The sequence below is a fragment of the Bufo gargarizans genome, chromosome 7 (assembly GCF_014858855.1).
Source record: "Bufo gargarizans isolate SCDJY-AF-19 chromosome 7, ASM1485885v1, whole genome shotgun sequence".
Taxonomy (NCBI): domain Eukaryota; kingdom Metazoa; phylum Chordata; class Amphibia; order Anura; family Bufonidae; genus Bufo; species Bufo gargarizans.
Window position 1 is genome coordinate 172509365 of NC_058086.1, and position 15784 is coordinate 172525148.

Consider the following 15784-nt stretch of genomic DNA (forward strand, 5'->3'; position numbering starts at 1 on the left):
CCGGTGGGCGCCTCAGCAAACCAGCGCGCGGAAATGGCTGCCATCTCCATGGTGTCAGTAAGACCACCAGTCCATCCCTCGGGACTTCTATCTGCCCTGTACTATTGTTAGGGGATTGTGTAGCCATATCGTGGTCCACGCCCCTGGCACTCCCCGGTGTTGTTTGCAGAGTTGGTGATGCCCTTGGTTGTGGCAATCGGGAACAAGTCACAGACGTCGGCCTCCCACAGAGGAAGTTACATACGGGAGGGTCTTTTATTAATTTGATTTATGTCATGATATTATTCCATTTTGTTAGTTCCCATCCAGTCAGTCAGGGGTTTTCTATTGGTGACGCCATCTTTTTCTCTTCTAACCCAATACATGGCCATGTAGACAGTCTGCTCCCGGTTATCCGGGCAGCCTCTGCTCACTCGCACTATGCTCTTCCTTGCAGGCCAGACTTGATTACAGGCCACATCTGCCCTCAGGATGCAGGACGATTCCTAGTCTTCTCCTCTGTGGTGCCCGGCTGAGTCTGCCCTACAAGGCCCTGTGGTGGTGCACCTATATGATTAGTGCCGCTCACCTCCACTGCTAGCTAACTACACGCAGGAAATTGCAGCGACTTCCGGCTCATGCTAGTGCTGTGGCTCTTCCTCTAACCACGAGACTCTGCCTGCACTTTCATTACCTCCCTGTGGGATCAGGGCCATAGATATTTCTCGCTGCGATCCTAGAGGTTACCCTGTGGACTCTCATAGTGGCCCTTGACACCTTGCCCGTGGTTTGTGATCCCTTCCCTAGTGTTGGAGCGCTGCCTGTTATGTCACTGTTAACATCCTGCAACCGCAATATACACGTGCCTGACAACTAACATGGCCAACAACACGGTTTGTCACCCAGCTTTTCCATGCTCCTGAATGACAAGTCTATACGGCAAACTGAGATCAGGGGCCACTTCAAGCTCCAAGGGCCCCAATGCAATGACAGTAACACCCCCCCCCCCTCCTCATGGCATTTATAATACTGGCGTCTTCTAATGTGGCAGAGGGGCGTCTTGGCACCAGGGTCCGGGTGTATCTGCTACCCCTGCGCTTCTGTCATTGCACTTCAGGGGTCCAGGAGCCATAGGACCCCCCAGAGGATTATTTTCAGGAGGTTGGGGTGGTCATCACCAGGAGATTGCTCATACGCTGTAACAAGCTGTACCCTGGGAGGTTGTTAGCCTGTAGGTGTAAAATAGAATCTTTCCATTTATTGACAGCAAGCAGAGATATTAACAAAATAATGAATAGATTAATAAAATGTAGAAAGCTGCAGGACGTCACATTCTTCAGTGGAGAAGCTTCGTCAGCCCTGGAACGGACCATATGACAATTCAGATTGGTCCACGGACAGAAATCATCGGTCACAGACGAGGGGCTGCTGGTGATCATTTATTACATTAATATGAGATAATCCCCATCATCCTCCTCCAGTATATAAGCTCTTCACCGTATACTCCAGGGGTCATGTGCAAGCGGCAGGCGAAATCTAACACTGAGGCGAAGAAGCAGCGGATACATTGTAATTTATCTGTAATCTTTATAACAGGAGACATACGGCGCCATTCCTAAGGGAACGCCCCCAGCACCAGGATCCTCGGAGGACGGCACCCAGGAGGTATCTCCTCTGAGGGGGAGGGAAGTGACAATCTCTCTGGTCTCCCCTAGGTGGCGCTCTAAGAATTTATTCCCTGACCGATCAGATACATTGTTATTTAGAGGGGGGAGGGGTCCATTCATCTGAAACTGGGGCCATAGACCTACAACATAAGGACATCTAGGGGCACATGACACAGGAGATGACCTCACGGACCATCTAGGAATGTGCAGGCTGTCACTAGTGGGTGACTCCAGGTAACAGACGTTAGCCTGTCATCTCAGGTTCTGGGCTTTGCTGGGGGAAGGGGATGCAGGTACTTTCATGCAATATTTAAAGGGTGCCCACTGCTACAAGAAACAAACAGCAGGAATAATTTGGAGCATCTTCCTGGTAGACTTCATAAGACTCTGCTGCTCCGCTTCCTCGGTATACAGCGTTCCTCCTCTGCTCTTCCATTCAGACTTCTTATATCCTCAGTTGCCTGTGGCCACCACTAGGTGGCGATCTCTGTACAGTTGCATAAGCTCCCATGGTTATGAACTGCAGCTAGCTCGCCCCCTGGTGGTGGCCACGGGCAGACAAGATTTTTAATATGTGTGTAGTGGAGCAGGAGACCCAGAGCATCATGAAGTGCACCAGGAAGCTACAGTGATCATCTGTTTGGCCGGTTTCCTCGGAGTACCACTGCAGCATTATATTCAGTGTGACGGTACAGTGCGGTATTTTATTCGTTCCACTCCTTGCGGATGGACAGGTTCCACTCCCAGGTTAGATGGTTGTGGTTGTCATCGTCGGTGAAGAGCGACTTGTTGTGATAGGTTCCTCGAGCCAACATTCCCTTCGGAGCTTCTTCTATGGGGGTCAAGAACTCATATTCTTCAGGTCGAGGGCCATAGCTTCCCACCATAAACGTGGCTTTAGCAACTGAATGGAAGAAACAGTAGAGCTATTCACTGACAGGAAGAGCAGAACAAAGTGCAACAACTTCTGGCCTTAGAGTTCAGCAGTAAAGGTGGCGCTGTATGGGACAGGATGGGCACTATATGTATGGGACAGGATGGGCACTGTATGTATGGGACAGGATGGGCACTGTATGTATGGGACAGGATGGGCACTGTATGTATGGGACAGGATGGGCACTGTATGTATGGGACAGGATGGGCACTGTATGTATGGGACAGGATGGGCACTGTATGTATGGGACAGGATGGGCACTGTATGTATGGGACAGGATGGGCACTGTATGTATGGGACAGGATGGGCACTGTATGTATGGGACAGGATGGGCACTGTATGTATGGGACAGGATGGGCACTGTATGTATGGGACAGGATGGGCACTGTATGTATGGGACAGGATGGGCACTGTATGTATGGGACAGGATGGGCACTGTATGTATGGGACAGGATGGGCACTGTATGTATGGGACAGGATGGGCACTGTATGTATGGGACAGGATGGGCACTGTATGTATGGGACAGGATGGGCACTGTATGTATGGGACAGGATGGGCACTGTATGTATGGGACAGGATGGGCACTGTATGTATGGGACAGGATGGGCGCTGTATGTATGGGGCAGGTGGGCGCTGTATGTATGGGACAGGATGGGCGCTGTATGTATGGGACAGGATGGGCGCTGTATGTATGGGACAGGATGGGCGCTGTATGTATGGGACAGGATGGGCGCTGTATGTATGGGACAGGATGGGCGCTGTATGTATGGGACAGGGTGGGCGCTGTATGTATGGGAACAGGGTGGGCGCTGTATGTATGGGGCAGGGTGGGCGCTGTATGTATGGGACAGGATGGGCGCTGTATGTATGGGACAGGGTGGGCGCTGTATGTATGGGACAGGATGGGCGCTGTATGTATGGGACAGGATGGGCGCTGTATGTATGGGACAGGATGGGCGCTGTATGTATGGGACAGGCTGGGCGCTGTATGTATGGGACAGGATGGGCGCTGTATGTATGGGACAGGATGGGCGCTGTATGTATGGGGCAGGGTGGGCACTGTATGTATGGGGCAGGGTGGGCACTGTATGTATGGGACAGGATGGGCACTGTATGTATGGGACAGGGTGGGCACTGTATGTATGGGACAGGATGGGCACTGTATGTATGGGACAGGATGGGCACTGTATGGGGCAGGATGGGCACTGTATGTATGGGGCAGGATGGGCACTATATGTATGGGACAGGATGGGCACTGTATGTATGGGACAGGATGGGCACTGTATGTATGGGACAGGATGGGCACTGTATGTATGGGACAGGATGGGCACTGTATGTATGGGACAGGATGGGCACTGTATGGCTGTATGGGATGAAAGTCTAATGATCTAAGGATCGGACTTACCTTTCACTCCGGCCCGGTATGTGTTCTGCACGTACTTCAGACCAGAGACTATCTCCTTATTTACCTGGAGGATGAAGAAGAGTTCACATGTTAAAAAATCTGTAGAATCTTCATTCAGAATTCTGCAGCTTCAGAGCTGAAATCTCCCAGCTTTCCTTACTGGTACTGTATGTGCACAGAGCGTGTGCTGGTGATTTGCATTCTGGGATCTGTACATTTATCTGCATTATTGGAGCTCAGCTTGACTATTAGGAAGCCTCTGCCCCAGAGCTTACTGTTTCCAATAACATTCAGCAGAATAGTGAGTGCAGCTCTGGAGAATAATACTCGATGTAACTCAAGATCAGTACAGGATAAGTAATATACAGTATGTACACAGTGACTGCACCAGCAGAATAGTGAGTGCAGCTCTGGAGTATAATACAGGATGTAACTCAGGATCAGTACAGGATAAGTAATGTATGTACACAGTGACTGCACCAGCAGATTAGTGAGTGCAGCTCTGGAGTATAATACAGGATGTAACTCAGGATCAGTACAGGATAAGTAATGTATGTACACAGTGACTGCACCAGCAGAACAGTGAGTGCAGCTCTAGAGTATAATACAGGATGTAACTCAGGATCAGTACAGGATAAGCAATGTATGTACACAGTGACTGCACCAGCAGAATAGTGAGTGCAGCTCTGGAGTATAATACAGGATGTAACTCAGGATCAGTACAGGATAAGTAATGTATGTACACAGTGATTGCACCAGCAGGATAGTGAGTGCAGCTCTGGAGTATAATACAGTATGTAACTCAGGATCAGTACAGGATAAGTAATGTATGTGCACAGTGACTGCACCAGCAGAATAGTGAGTGCAGCTCTGGACCAGCTGTTCCTGAGCTGCGATTACCTGTGGGTGTGGTCGCCTGTGGCTGTGTGTAGCTGCTGCTGCTGCTGCTGCTCCTGAGCGTTTGGAGGAAAATCTATCCACCTGAGGCCGGCTCTCTCCTCCCCAGGGGGAGAGTGGGTTCTCAGGCATGAGCGAGGGAAGCAAGCCCCAGGCTCCTGTTCCCAGCGGCAGGCCTTCAGGGGACAGGAGAAGCCAGCGTTTGGCCTGCATGGAGGACTCAGGGGTAAGAAGATCTGGCAGGAGTCGCAGTAATGTGGCTTCTGTCTCCCCTGAGTCTGAGGGTAGTAGGAAGAGCCGCAAGGCTGGATCCGCTAAGGAGGACCCGAATGCCAGCATGGGTGAGAGTGGCCCTTCCGGGGCCCAGCAAAAGCCGAGTGTTCACGGAGGTGAAGCAGATCTTGAGGAGGAAGGCTGGGGCGTACTGAGGGCCCGGGAGTCCATTTCCACCTACGGATCCCGGGTCATGAGCCACCTCCGTGAGTACGAAGACGCGACTAAGACCCTGAGGAGGCTCCGGGAGGAGCTGCGCGGCTTGAGGTCTTGTGTTGGAGTGGCCCCAAAGAGGAAGAAGCAGGGGCTGGAGAACCAAATAAAGCAGCTACAAGCTGACATTGGCGAGATTGAGCAAAGGCGGACTGTACTCCGAGATAAAAGCGGCCCGTTTAAGGAAAAACTCCTAAACGAGGAACGTTTTCGGAAGATGGCGGAGGAGAAGGGGCAGATGGGGCAGCAGCCTGACAGCCAGGTGGAGAAGGAACCAGTCGTGCAGGAGGAGGATGATGATGATGACCAGCAAGATCCACCTGGCAGCCTGCAGGAGCAGATTCCGTACAGTGGGCCCCCTGCACGCCAAATAGCAAGGTCACCCAGCTGCGGCTCGGGGGATGAGTATGAGACTTGCAGCCCGGGAGGGGCCCTAGTGGAGGAGATCCAGCTCCTGGAGTCCCCAGTGCGTTTCCAGGACTTATGCTTTGGTGATGAGTTGCCACCGGAGACGCCTGGGGAAGGAAAGAAAAAGGCTAAGAAGACCAAGCTCCAGGAGCAGGTAAGATATGTATACACCCCCCTCCCTGGGACCCCCGGGTCGACCGCAGGGCCGGCTCACTGTATTAGCCCCTCTTCTCAGCCCAGCCCGTGTCCTGCAGTGGACTCGGTGCAGGAGAGAGGGGAGAGCGAGGTATCCGATATGGTGGTGAGCTCCGTCTCTGTTTGCAGTAACGGGGATGGAGCTGGTGCGACACCGGCTGAAAAGCCGGACAGGAAGGTTACTGCGGAGGATGAGAGAAAAATCTCTGGCGCTGGAGTTTGCTCCCTGATGGGAGGAGGGGGTGGCTCCACGCCACAGATGGCTGCAGGAGCTCCGATGGCTCCAACCGCTGATGACGCTGTTCCCTCGGGCCAGCAGAGGCATGAAGGAGCTGTCGGAGCTATGACGGTTACGCCTCCCAATGAAGGTCAAGAACTGATGCCAAAGCCTTTGTTTTGTATTGGCGCTGCTGGTCCAGATGAGCGGCGCCATGAAAGAACAGATCAGCAGCGTTTGGATCAGCGGCGCCCGGTAATGGATCAGCGGCGCCCAAAAGTTGTAAATGGTAGTACTGAGGAAGCGGAGGGCAATGATAAAAGTGGGGTTGGGGCTGTGGCCTGTCTTTTGGGGGCAGCTCCGACCCCAGGGCCCAGTGATGCTGAGGTACCAATAATTACACCAAACACACCGGTTCAGCCAGTATGAGTGAGGGAGCAGGTGGGGGGCAGAAAATTATTTTTAATAAAAATATGTCTGGGGGTTTGGATGGTGGAGTGAATGGTGTTAGGAGGGAAGGAAGGGAGGTAGCAGAATCTGTTGTAAGTAAGGCTGGTTTGGGGATGGAAGATATGGAAGTGGGTGGTGGAGGGTCTTTGGTAAGTGGGGAGGGTGTGGAACCTGGTCCGGTTGCCCCCCCGGCTGTGGCAGCCCCTGTGCGCAGTTTTGCTACTGTCACAGCCGGGGTGAGTAGGGGACCCTCCTTGTCCTCTGGCTCTGGGGACGGCGTTTTGCAGCGGCGTCTTCTGGAGGCTCTAAAGAGAGGGGAGAGCACAATCAATGTAGAGGGGAGGGAGGTTGATCTATCCTTTTGGATAGATAGGCATGGCCTCTCAGCCTTCCGAGAGCAAAGGAGCGGGGAGACCACGTGGTCCCTCCCGACAGCTGGGCAGGGTGCTCTCCGTAGGAATGTGGTCCGTCTGAGGTGGAGGGGCAGTGATACATTTCCTTCAAGATCAGAAGTTGTTGAGCTCCTTCTAAAGATGGGCTTCAAGGCGACAGACATCTACGCCTTGATACATCCCTATGGGACCCCTGAGTTCGATGTCAGCTTTGTTCGGCCGGAGGGACTTGAGCTCTTCTGGTCGAACTATGAGATGGCAAAGGACGAGCCCAGCTGGCGAGATTTTGCCGTCCAGGCAGTGTCTCGTCAAAACAATGTGAAGAGGGTGACCGTTCTAACCCGTAACGAGTCACTCTCGTGTATTGACATCATGACGTGGCTCGGCCGATATGGGGAGGTGGTGGAGGTTCCCAAGAAGAACAGGGATGAACATGGCATCTGGTCTGGGGCCTGGACGTTCATGGTAAAACTTAGGCTTTTAGGAAACACAGTTACTCACATACCATCTGCCACCTTCCTTGGAAGGGATCGCATCCAGATTTTCTACCAGGGTCAGCCGAAGCTCTGTCACAGATGCGGCAGCCCCACACACTTCAGTGCTAACTGCACTGTACAGAAGTGCGCGCTGTGTGGGGAGATTGGCCACCTCGCTGCATCATGTGCAGAGATTAGGTGTCACCTGTGTGGTGACTTAGGTCACCCATTCAGTCGCTGCCCTCATTCCTTTGCCAATGCGGTCAATGCCCCGGCGGGAGGAAGCCGTGAGGCCAATTCTACTGGGGCAGGGGCTGGCAGAAGTGAAGGAACAGAGGGGCCAGGGAAGAAAAGTAAGCAAAAGACGCCTGCCCAACTGAGGCGTCAGGAAAATCGCCGAAGGGAGAGGGAGATGGGTGAATCCCGGGAACCTCAGGCAACTGGGGAAGCTGGGATGACCCCTGATCTCACCCCTGAGACTGCTGCTACTGCTGAGGCCCAAAGGGACAGTGAGCTGGATGAGGAAATTAGGAGGATCCAGGAAGAGGAAGGTGCCATCTCCTCATTATCCCCCCATGACGGGGGAAGTGGGGGATGGCAAAAGCAGGGTAATAAACGTACAGGGAAAAAGGGAGATTTAAGATCTTCTCCCACCCGCCAGATGCCAAAGGAAGGTACAACCAACCCCCCTCTGATTAGTCTCTCAAACCGGTTCCAAGCCATTGGTGACACCTCCCCCTCCTCAGGGGAGGGAGCCGGTGGGGAGGTTTCGGGAGTCGCGGTGACACCTGGGCCTGCGGGGGACGCCGAGCCTCCTTCTACTGGGGAAAACATGTCCTCAGGGGTGGGGGCTGGCTTGGAGTCAGAGCACAAGGGCAGAGGTGAAATGGACACATCTGTTTGTTTGAAGAGGGGTAAGCCATCATCTGATGAAAAAGTTGGTGGGGGCAGTGGGAAAAGAAAGCCATCTAATTCAATCACCCATGATGGCGGCACTCACTCCGTTGACGCTGGCGTCCATTAATGTCGCCAGCATTAAGTCAGATACGGCTAGATTTGCGGCCTTTGATTTTTTCAGCCGGGTTGAAGCTGACATTTTGTTTTTGCAGGAGACCAGGCTGCCAGATTTGGCATCTGTATTTAAAGCTAAAAGGGAGTGGCGACGCGGATCCTCCTACTGGTCTCTTGCGGCCGAGCCGTATAGCGGGGTGGCAGTCCTTTTTACTGCACCGGTAGAATGCCGACGGGTTATTGAATTAGAAATGGGGAGGTGCCTGATCCTGGATGTCCTCATGAGGGGACAAGAACTTCGTCTAATTAACATCTATGGTCCCCAGTCCAAGTGGGACCGTAAGTGTCTCTTCATGAGGATCAAGCCCTATCTTTTTACAAGTCGGCAGGTGGTCTTTGGAGGGGACTTCAATACTGTCACGAGGCCCCAGGATAGGGGAGGTTCCAGGGACAAGCTGACTTACGACAGCATTGCGCTTAATAAAATAGCTAGTGAGGCTCGTCTGGTGGATGTCCACATCCGGCACACCCCAGGCCACCCGGGGTTCACCTATCATAGGGCTAGTTGTAGGTCTAGAATAGACAGGTTTTATTTAAAGGAGGAAGCCGTCTCTTCAGCCGTGTCCGCTGTGGAGGTGGAGTTCTCCGACCACTGTATGATTTTGTTTTCTCTGAATGTTGCAGAGACCCCCCGAATGGGAAGGGGCTACTGGAGGCTCAATTCGTCTCTCTTGGAAGAAGCGGAGATAAGACAGTCCTTTGAGGATTTCGTTCAGAGCCAGGTACCATTGCTGGATCTCTGCGGCAGTAAGTCTGAGTGGTGGGAGATCTTCAAGGAAAGGGTGGGGAGATTCTTCCGCCAGCTCTCGAGCCTCAGGAGTCTGAGTAAGTATCGCCTGTATCAGGGCCTGAGGAGGAAACTCGAACGTCTTGTCTCGACTGGGGGTAGCCGTGAGGAGATCTCCAGAGTGAAGTCTTTGCTTATGAGGTGTCAGTACGATAGGCACGCATCTTTGGTTTTTGAGAGGGATTACGGGAAATACCGCTCGCCCGACCCTTACAAAAACTGCAGGATGTCAGTGAGTAGTAAGATTGTGTCAGGACTGATTGATAGTACGGGTTCTCTGAGAAGGTCCAGATCAGGGATCCTGGAGGTTGTCAGATCCTTTTACTCACATCTCATGGCAAGGAGGGATCTTGATCGTGATAAGATATCGGCTTTCCTGACTGAAACTGTCCCTGAACCAGGGGTAGACCCCTCTCTTGACGGTTTGACGGAAATGATCAGTGAAGAGGAAGTCAGTCTGGTGATTGAGGGGCTTGCTCCCAAAAAATCACCTGGTCCGGATGGCTTAACATCTGAGTTTTACAAGACCTTTAAGGACACCTTAGTTCCCCTCTTGACTGAGGTATTAAATGAGTGTCTCTCCTCGGGTACTCTACCAAAGTCAATGAGGAGGTCGGCCCTGATCATCCTGTCAAAGGGTAAAGATCCTTTCCACATTGAGAATTGGCGTCCCATAGCGCTCCTCGGTGTGGACAGAAAGATTTTGGCAAAGGTGCTATTTAATCGGCTGGTGAAGTTTGCACCCCAGCTCCTTTCTGGGGCCCAGCATTGCTCTGTTCCCGGCCACAGTACTTTTAGTGCTGTGCTCAGTGTCCGGGAGGCCGTGGAGCAGGGCAGGGCAGGTCACTGGAAGGGGTACATGCTGTCCTTGGATCAGGCAAAAGCATTTGATCGTGTTAACCACGAGTACCTCTGGTCTGTCCTTCTGAGATATGGCCTGCCCGGGGGGTTTGTTGATTGGCTTAAGACCTTGTATGCAGGGGCAGAGAGTTTCCCGCTTGTGAATGGTTGGATTGGGCGTCCTTTTGGGGTGGGATCTGGGGTTCGCCAGGGTTGTCCTCTGAGCCCGCTTTTGTACGTGTTCGCGATCGATCCCTTCCTTAGAGGGGTTGATCGTGGGCCGTTGGCGGGCATCGGGATGGACCGGGCGGCTCCGGAGACTACACTGAGGGTGGTGGCGTATGCTGATGACGTAACTATCTTTGTGTCTTCGAGAGGGGAGGCAGAGTGGGTACTGTCTGAGGTAGAGCGCTACTCAGAGTCATCTGGGTCCAAGATCAACCGAGATAAGTGTGAGAGTCTCTGGCTGGGAGGTGGAGATCCTGGTTTTGATCTCCCGGACACCCTTCCAGAGCCCCAGGAATCTACAAAAGTCCTCGGCATTGAATTTGGCCAGGGGGATTACCCCCATCAAAACTGGGATAGCAGGCTTAAGATTGCCGCTCAGAAGGTGGACCAGTGGAAGGGTTGGTCTTTAACCCTCAGGGAAAGGGTGAACATTATCAAAACCTACCTGATCCCTTTGCTGTTATATCTGGGCAGTGTGTGCGTCTTGCCGGAACCTTTCTGGACTCGGGTCTACAGTCTGTTCTTCCAGATGTTATGGGGAAACAGACTGAACCTTGTCAAGAGGGAGGTTACTTACCGTACGAGGAGACTAGGAGGGTTGGGTATGGTCAACCCTGTGGTGTTCCTGGTGAACACCTTTATTAAGATTAATCTCTCGAACCTCTGGCAAGAGAGGGCTCCTCTGTGGGTAGCCTCCTGTCGGGGATGGTTTCGGCCTTTCTTCCAGGAATGGGAGACAGGGGGGCAAGTGAAGGATCTCCGCACACCACATGGGCATCTCCCGGCTTATGCTGCCCTGGTTCTGAAGGTATTACGTCGGTGGGGTCTGGGGATGTGGGAAATCAGGACTCAGTCAAGGAGACTCCTTGACCAGAGGGTTCTGTTGACCCATTTCCAGAAACCTCTGGCCCTCAGGGACTGCCCAGGTCGGGATCTGAGGGTTGGGTTACGGCTTTTAAATTCCAATAGGATCCCCTTGAAGTTCTTTGACTTGACTTGGCGCTGCTTCCATGGGAAACTGTGTGTGAGGGACAATCTGAAGTGTAGGAGCTCTGAGGACAGGGGGTGTCCCCGTGAGGAGTGCGGTGGTGTGCTGGAAAGCATGGACCACTTCCTGCTTCATTGTCCCTTTAACACAGAGGTTTACACCAGGGTGGGGACCTCCATTGGCTGGCCTAGGCTGGTCACTCTCTCCTATGCGGAATGGGCCTATGGAGCATTCAGACACCTGGGTGGTAGGGACCTTTGCACTTTATTCCTAGTCAGCTCAGTGGTCAGGTACTACACGTGGCATGCACGGTGTTTAGTTTCGACGCAACGCAAAATCCTCCCCGAGGATGAGGTGGTTAGGAACATTCTCGGAGACCTGGTGAAGGTGCGCTCTCTGGAGTACGAGAGGTTGGGGGCGGGTAGAGCCTCTCTCCTCTGGAGGGGTTTTGCCTTTAGGGTACCCTAGCCTGTTGTCTCCCCTCCCGGTGGTGGGCTGAAGCTGACACTGTAGATTTTGTTTTGTTTTGGTGGCTGTATGAGGACATAGGGCTTGCAGGCGCCAAACTTGGGCTTTAATGGGTTGTGTGTGGCTGAAAAGCCTCACGGTGGGTGGTGAGGTTAAGGTCTACTATGTAATGTACTATGTAATGTAGTTTATATGTCTTTATGTCTATATATATATTTGTATATTTGTATAGGTTGAGTTGTCGGGTGTAGTGTTAGGTTGGGTGGTGGGTAAATGGGGGGAGGGTTCCATGGAACATTGGGGACTTTGGGACATATAAGAAAATCCTGGGCTGGTTCATGGACGTCTGTTATCATGTACTGGGGGCATGGGATGCGGGACCAGCTCAGGGACCAAAAAAAAAAATAAAAAAAATAAAATAAAAATATATATATATAATATATAAAAAAAAAAAAAATTGTGTGTTGCATTGGGGTGGTGGTGGGTGGGCTTTTTGTAAGTTTAACTTCTGTATTTGTTAAGTGTAGGTAGGTGCAACCGGATCAGGAAGGTTAGTACATGTACATAGATATTGTAAATATTGTACATAGCTGGTGTTCTGTGGCGAGTGGGCTGGACCGGTGCTGTCTGCACCGCGCTGAGGAGCATCATGTCCTGTATGGTTGGTTTGGTCTCTGTTTTATATATTTATTTATCTGTTTGTTTTAAAATTTTAATAAAAGAAATACAGTATGTAACTCAGGATCAGTACAGGATAAGTAATGTATGTGCACAGTGACTGCACCAGCAGAATAGTGAGTGCAGCTCTGGAGTATAATACAGGATGTAACTCGGGATCAGTGCAGGATAAGTAATGTATGTACACAGTGACTGCACCAGCAGAATAGTGAGTGCAGCTCTGGAGTATAATACAGGACGTAACTCAGGATCAGTCCAGGATAAGTAATGTATGTACACAGTGACTGCACCAGCAGATTAGTGAGTGCAGCTCTGGAGTATAATACAGGATGTAACTCAGGATCAGTACAGGATAAGTAATGTATGTACACAGTGACTGCACCAGCAGAACAGTGAGTGCAGCTCTAGAGTATAATACAGGATGTAACTCAGGATCAGTACAGGATAAGCAATGTATGTACACAGTGACTGCACCAGCAGAATAGTGAGTGCAGCTCTGGAGTATAATACAGGATGTAACTCAGGATCAGTACAGGATAAGTAATGTATGTACACAGTGATTGCACCAGCAGGATAGTGAGTGCAGCTCTGGAGTATAATACAGTATGTAACTCAGGATCAGTACAGGATAAGTAATGTATGTGCACAGTGACTGCACCAGCAGAATAGTGAGTGCAGCTCTGGAGTATAATACAGGATGTAACTCGGGATCAGTGCAGGATAAGTAATGTATGTACACAGTGAGTGCACCAGCAGAATAGTGAGTGCAGCTCTGGAGTATAATACAGGATGTAACTCAGGATCAGTACAGGATAAGTAATGTATGTACACAGTGACTGCACCAGCAGAATAGTGAGTGCAGCTCTGGAGTATAATACAGGATGTAACTCAGGATCAGTACAGGATAAGTAATGTATGTACACAGTGACTGCACCAGCAGAATAGTGAGTGCAGCTCTGGAGTATAATACAGGATGTAATTCAGGATCAGTACAGGATAATTAATGTATGTACACAGTGACTGCACCAGCAGAATAGTGAGTGCAGCTCTGGAGTATAATACAGGATGTAACTCAGGGTCAGTACAGGATAAGTAATGTATGTACACAGTGACTGCACTAGCAGAATAGTGAGTGCAGCTCTGGAGTATAATACAGGATGTAACTCAGGGTCAGTACAGGATAAGTAATGTATGTACACAGTGACTGCACCAGCAGAATAGTGAGTTCAGCTCTGGAGTATAATACAGGATGTAACTCAGGATCAGTACAGGATAAGTAATGTATGTACACAGTGACTGCACCAGCAGAATAGTGAGTGCAGCTCTGGAGTATAATACAGGATGTAACTCAGGATCAGTACAGGATAAGTAATGTATGTACACAGTGACTGCACCAGCAGAATAGTGAGTGCAGCTCTGGAGTATAATACAGGATGTAACTCAGGGTCAGTACAGGATACGTAATGTGATATGGAGTATTATTATATAGCAGAGACCAGTCGTGGATGATGTTCACTTACTTTAAAGTGGATTTTCACTTTGTATTCTACTCCTTCTTTCAAAGCAAATGTTTCCTTTTTCAGGTTTGTCAGGTCTCCTATGACAAAAGACATTGATATGACACTCCTCTCCTGAAATACTCTGTGCTGTTTCACTATAACAGAATTTCATTGGAGTACAGGAAAACCACAGAGAACATTCTGGTCCACATCACGTACCAGTCAGATCCATTGTAATGGGCCCGGGCGCGGCTGCGCAGACTAATGTGAGACGTGTTACAGTGACATTTGGAGCTGATGGGTCTGTAAAATATAAAATATCGGTATAAGAAAGAGTAAGAGAAGATATGACACAATGTAATTATATCAGTGATGTCATCAGCAGGGGGCGGCGCTGTGACAACTTCAGACATGGTATACAGGCAGGTTGTCAGCAGTAATAGATAAACAGATGTTACTGTAGTAACTAAACGAACATCCATCCCTCTATTACTGCTGACAACCTGCCTGTATATCCTGTCGGAGAGGTTGTCACAGCCCCGCCCCCTGCTGATGACATCACTGATATATCCTGGCGGCACAGGTATATATTTGGTTTGTGATGTGCCCTGGTATCTGCTCCCCCCCCCCAGTCTTGCAGTTGTGGCGTGCTGCAGTGAGGAGTTCAGCTCTGTGGCATCTGCTTCTTACAGGAACTGTTGTGTAACTTTCCATCTGCTATTTTTTAACCATTTCCTGATCGGTGCTGCTGCTCGTTGTGTTCTGAGTTTTCTCAAAAACCACTTCCTGCAGAACATCTCACACTCAGTGTGACAAGAGACCTGACTGCAGGGTAAGGCTGTGCTCAACCTGGATTATAATCCCAGAACTGCAGTGAAGACTGACACACAGGTGGATTAGGATGTTGCAGATTTCTGTGCTATGGAGAGCCGGGTGACTTCTCCTATGGGCTCAGTGGTGGCCATCATCCGTACTTGAGACCCCCATCTGCTACTTGTAACGTAGTCCTGGAGAATCCAGCGCTGGCTGGACCGACTATTAGAGGGGGACTGTTATATTTGGGGGGGTGGGAGGTGGGAGTGCCGTACCTGTGACTACTGGCACTTCCCCCAGCAATGACTTCTTGTATTTGGCTAAGCTTTCGTCGTCCTTGTCCAGCTCCTGGATTTCCTGCAGTGACTTCTGAGGTGGAGGTTTGTAGTTCAGCTTTCCATCCAACTCATCGTCATCCTCCAGGTCATGGGCGACTGCCTCCTGCTCAGTCATCGTGATCTGCTGGGAAACAGGAAAGATCAATGATCTAGGACGCAGGATCACTATGGCTTCCCTCACACCGAGGAGCAAGATCACTAGGGCTTCCTTCACAATGAGGAGCAAGATCACTAGGGCTTCCCTCACACCGAGGAGCAAGATCACTAGGGCTTCCCTCACACCGAGGAGCAAGATCACTAGATCACTAGGGCTTCCCTCACACCGAGAAGCAAGATCACTATGGCTTCCCTCACACCGAGGAGCAAGATCACTATGGCTTCCCTCATACCGAGGAGCAAGATCACTAGGGCTTCCCTCACACCGAGGAGCAAGATCACTAGGGCTTCCCTCACACCGAGGAGCAAGATCACTAGGGCTTCCCTCACACTGAGGAGCAAGATCACTAGGGCTTTCCTCACACTGAGGAGCAAGATCACTAGGGCTTTCCTCACACTGAGGAGCAAGAT

General features: G+C 51.0%; 1 protein-coding gene across 1 annotated transcript; it reads right to left on the bottom strand.

Annotated features, from left to right (window-relative positions):
• Positions 1–1217: 1217 nt before the first annotated feature.
• ARHGDIB (Rho GDP dissociation inhibitor beta) lies at positions 1218–15337 on the bottom strand. Its single transcript, XM_044300848.1, has 5 exons — positions 15155–15337; positions 14286–14369; positions 14088–14164; positions 3987–4050; positions 1218–2550 (listed from the first exon to the last, which is right to left on the bottom strand). The coding sequence occupies exons 1-5, from the start codon at positions 15330–15332 to the stop codon at positions 2351–2353; spliced, it is 603 nt and encodes a 200-aa protein (XP_044156783.1). The 5' UTR covers positions 15333–15337; the 3' UTR covers positions 1218–2350.
• Positions 15338–15784: the final 447 nt, after the last annotated feature.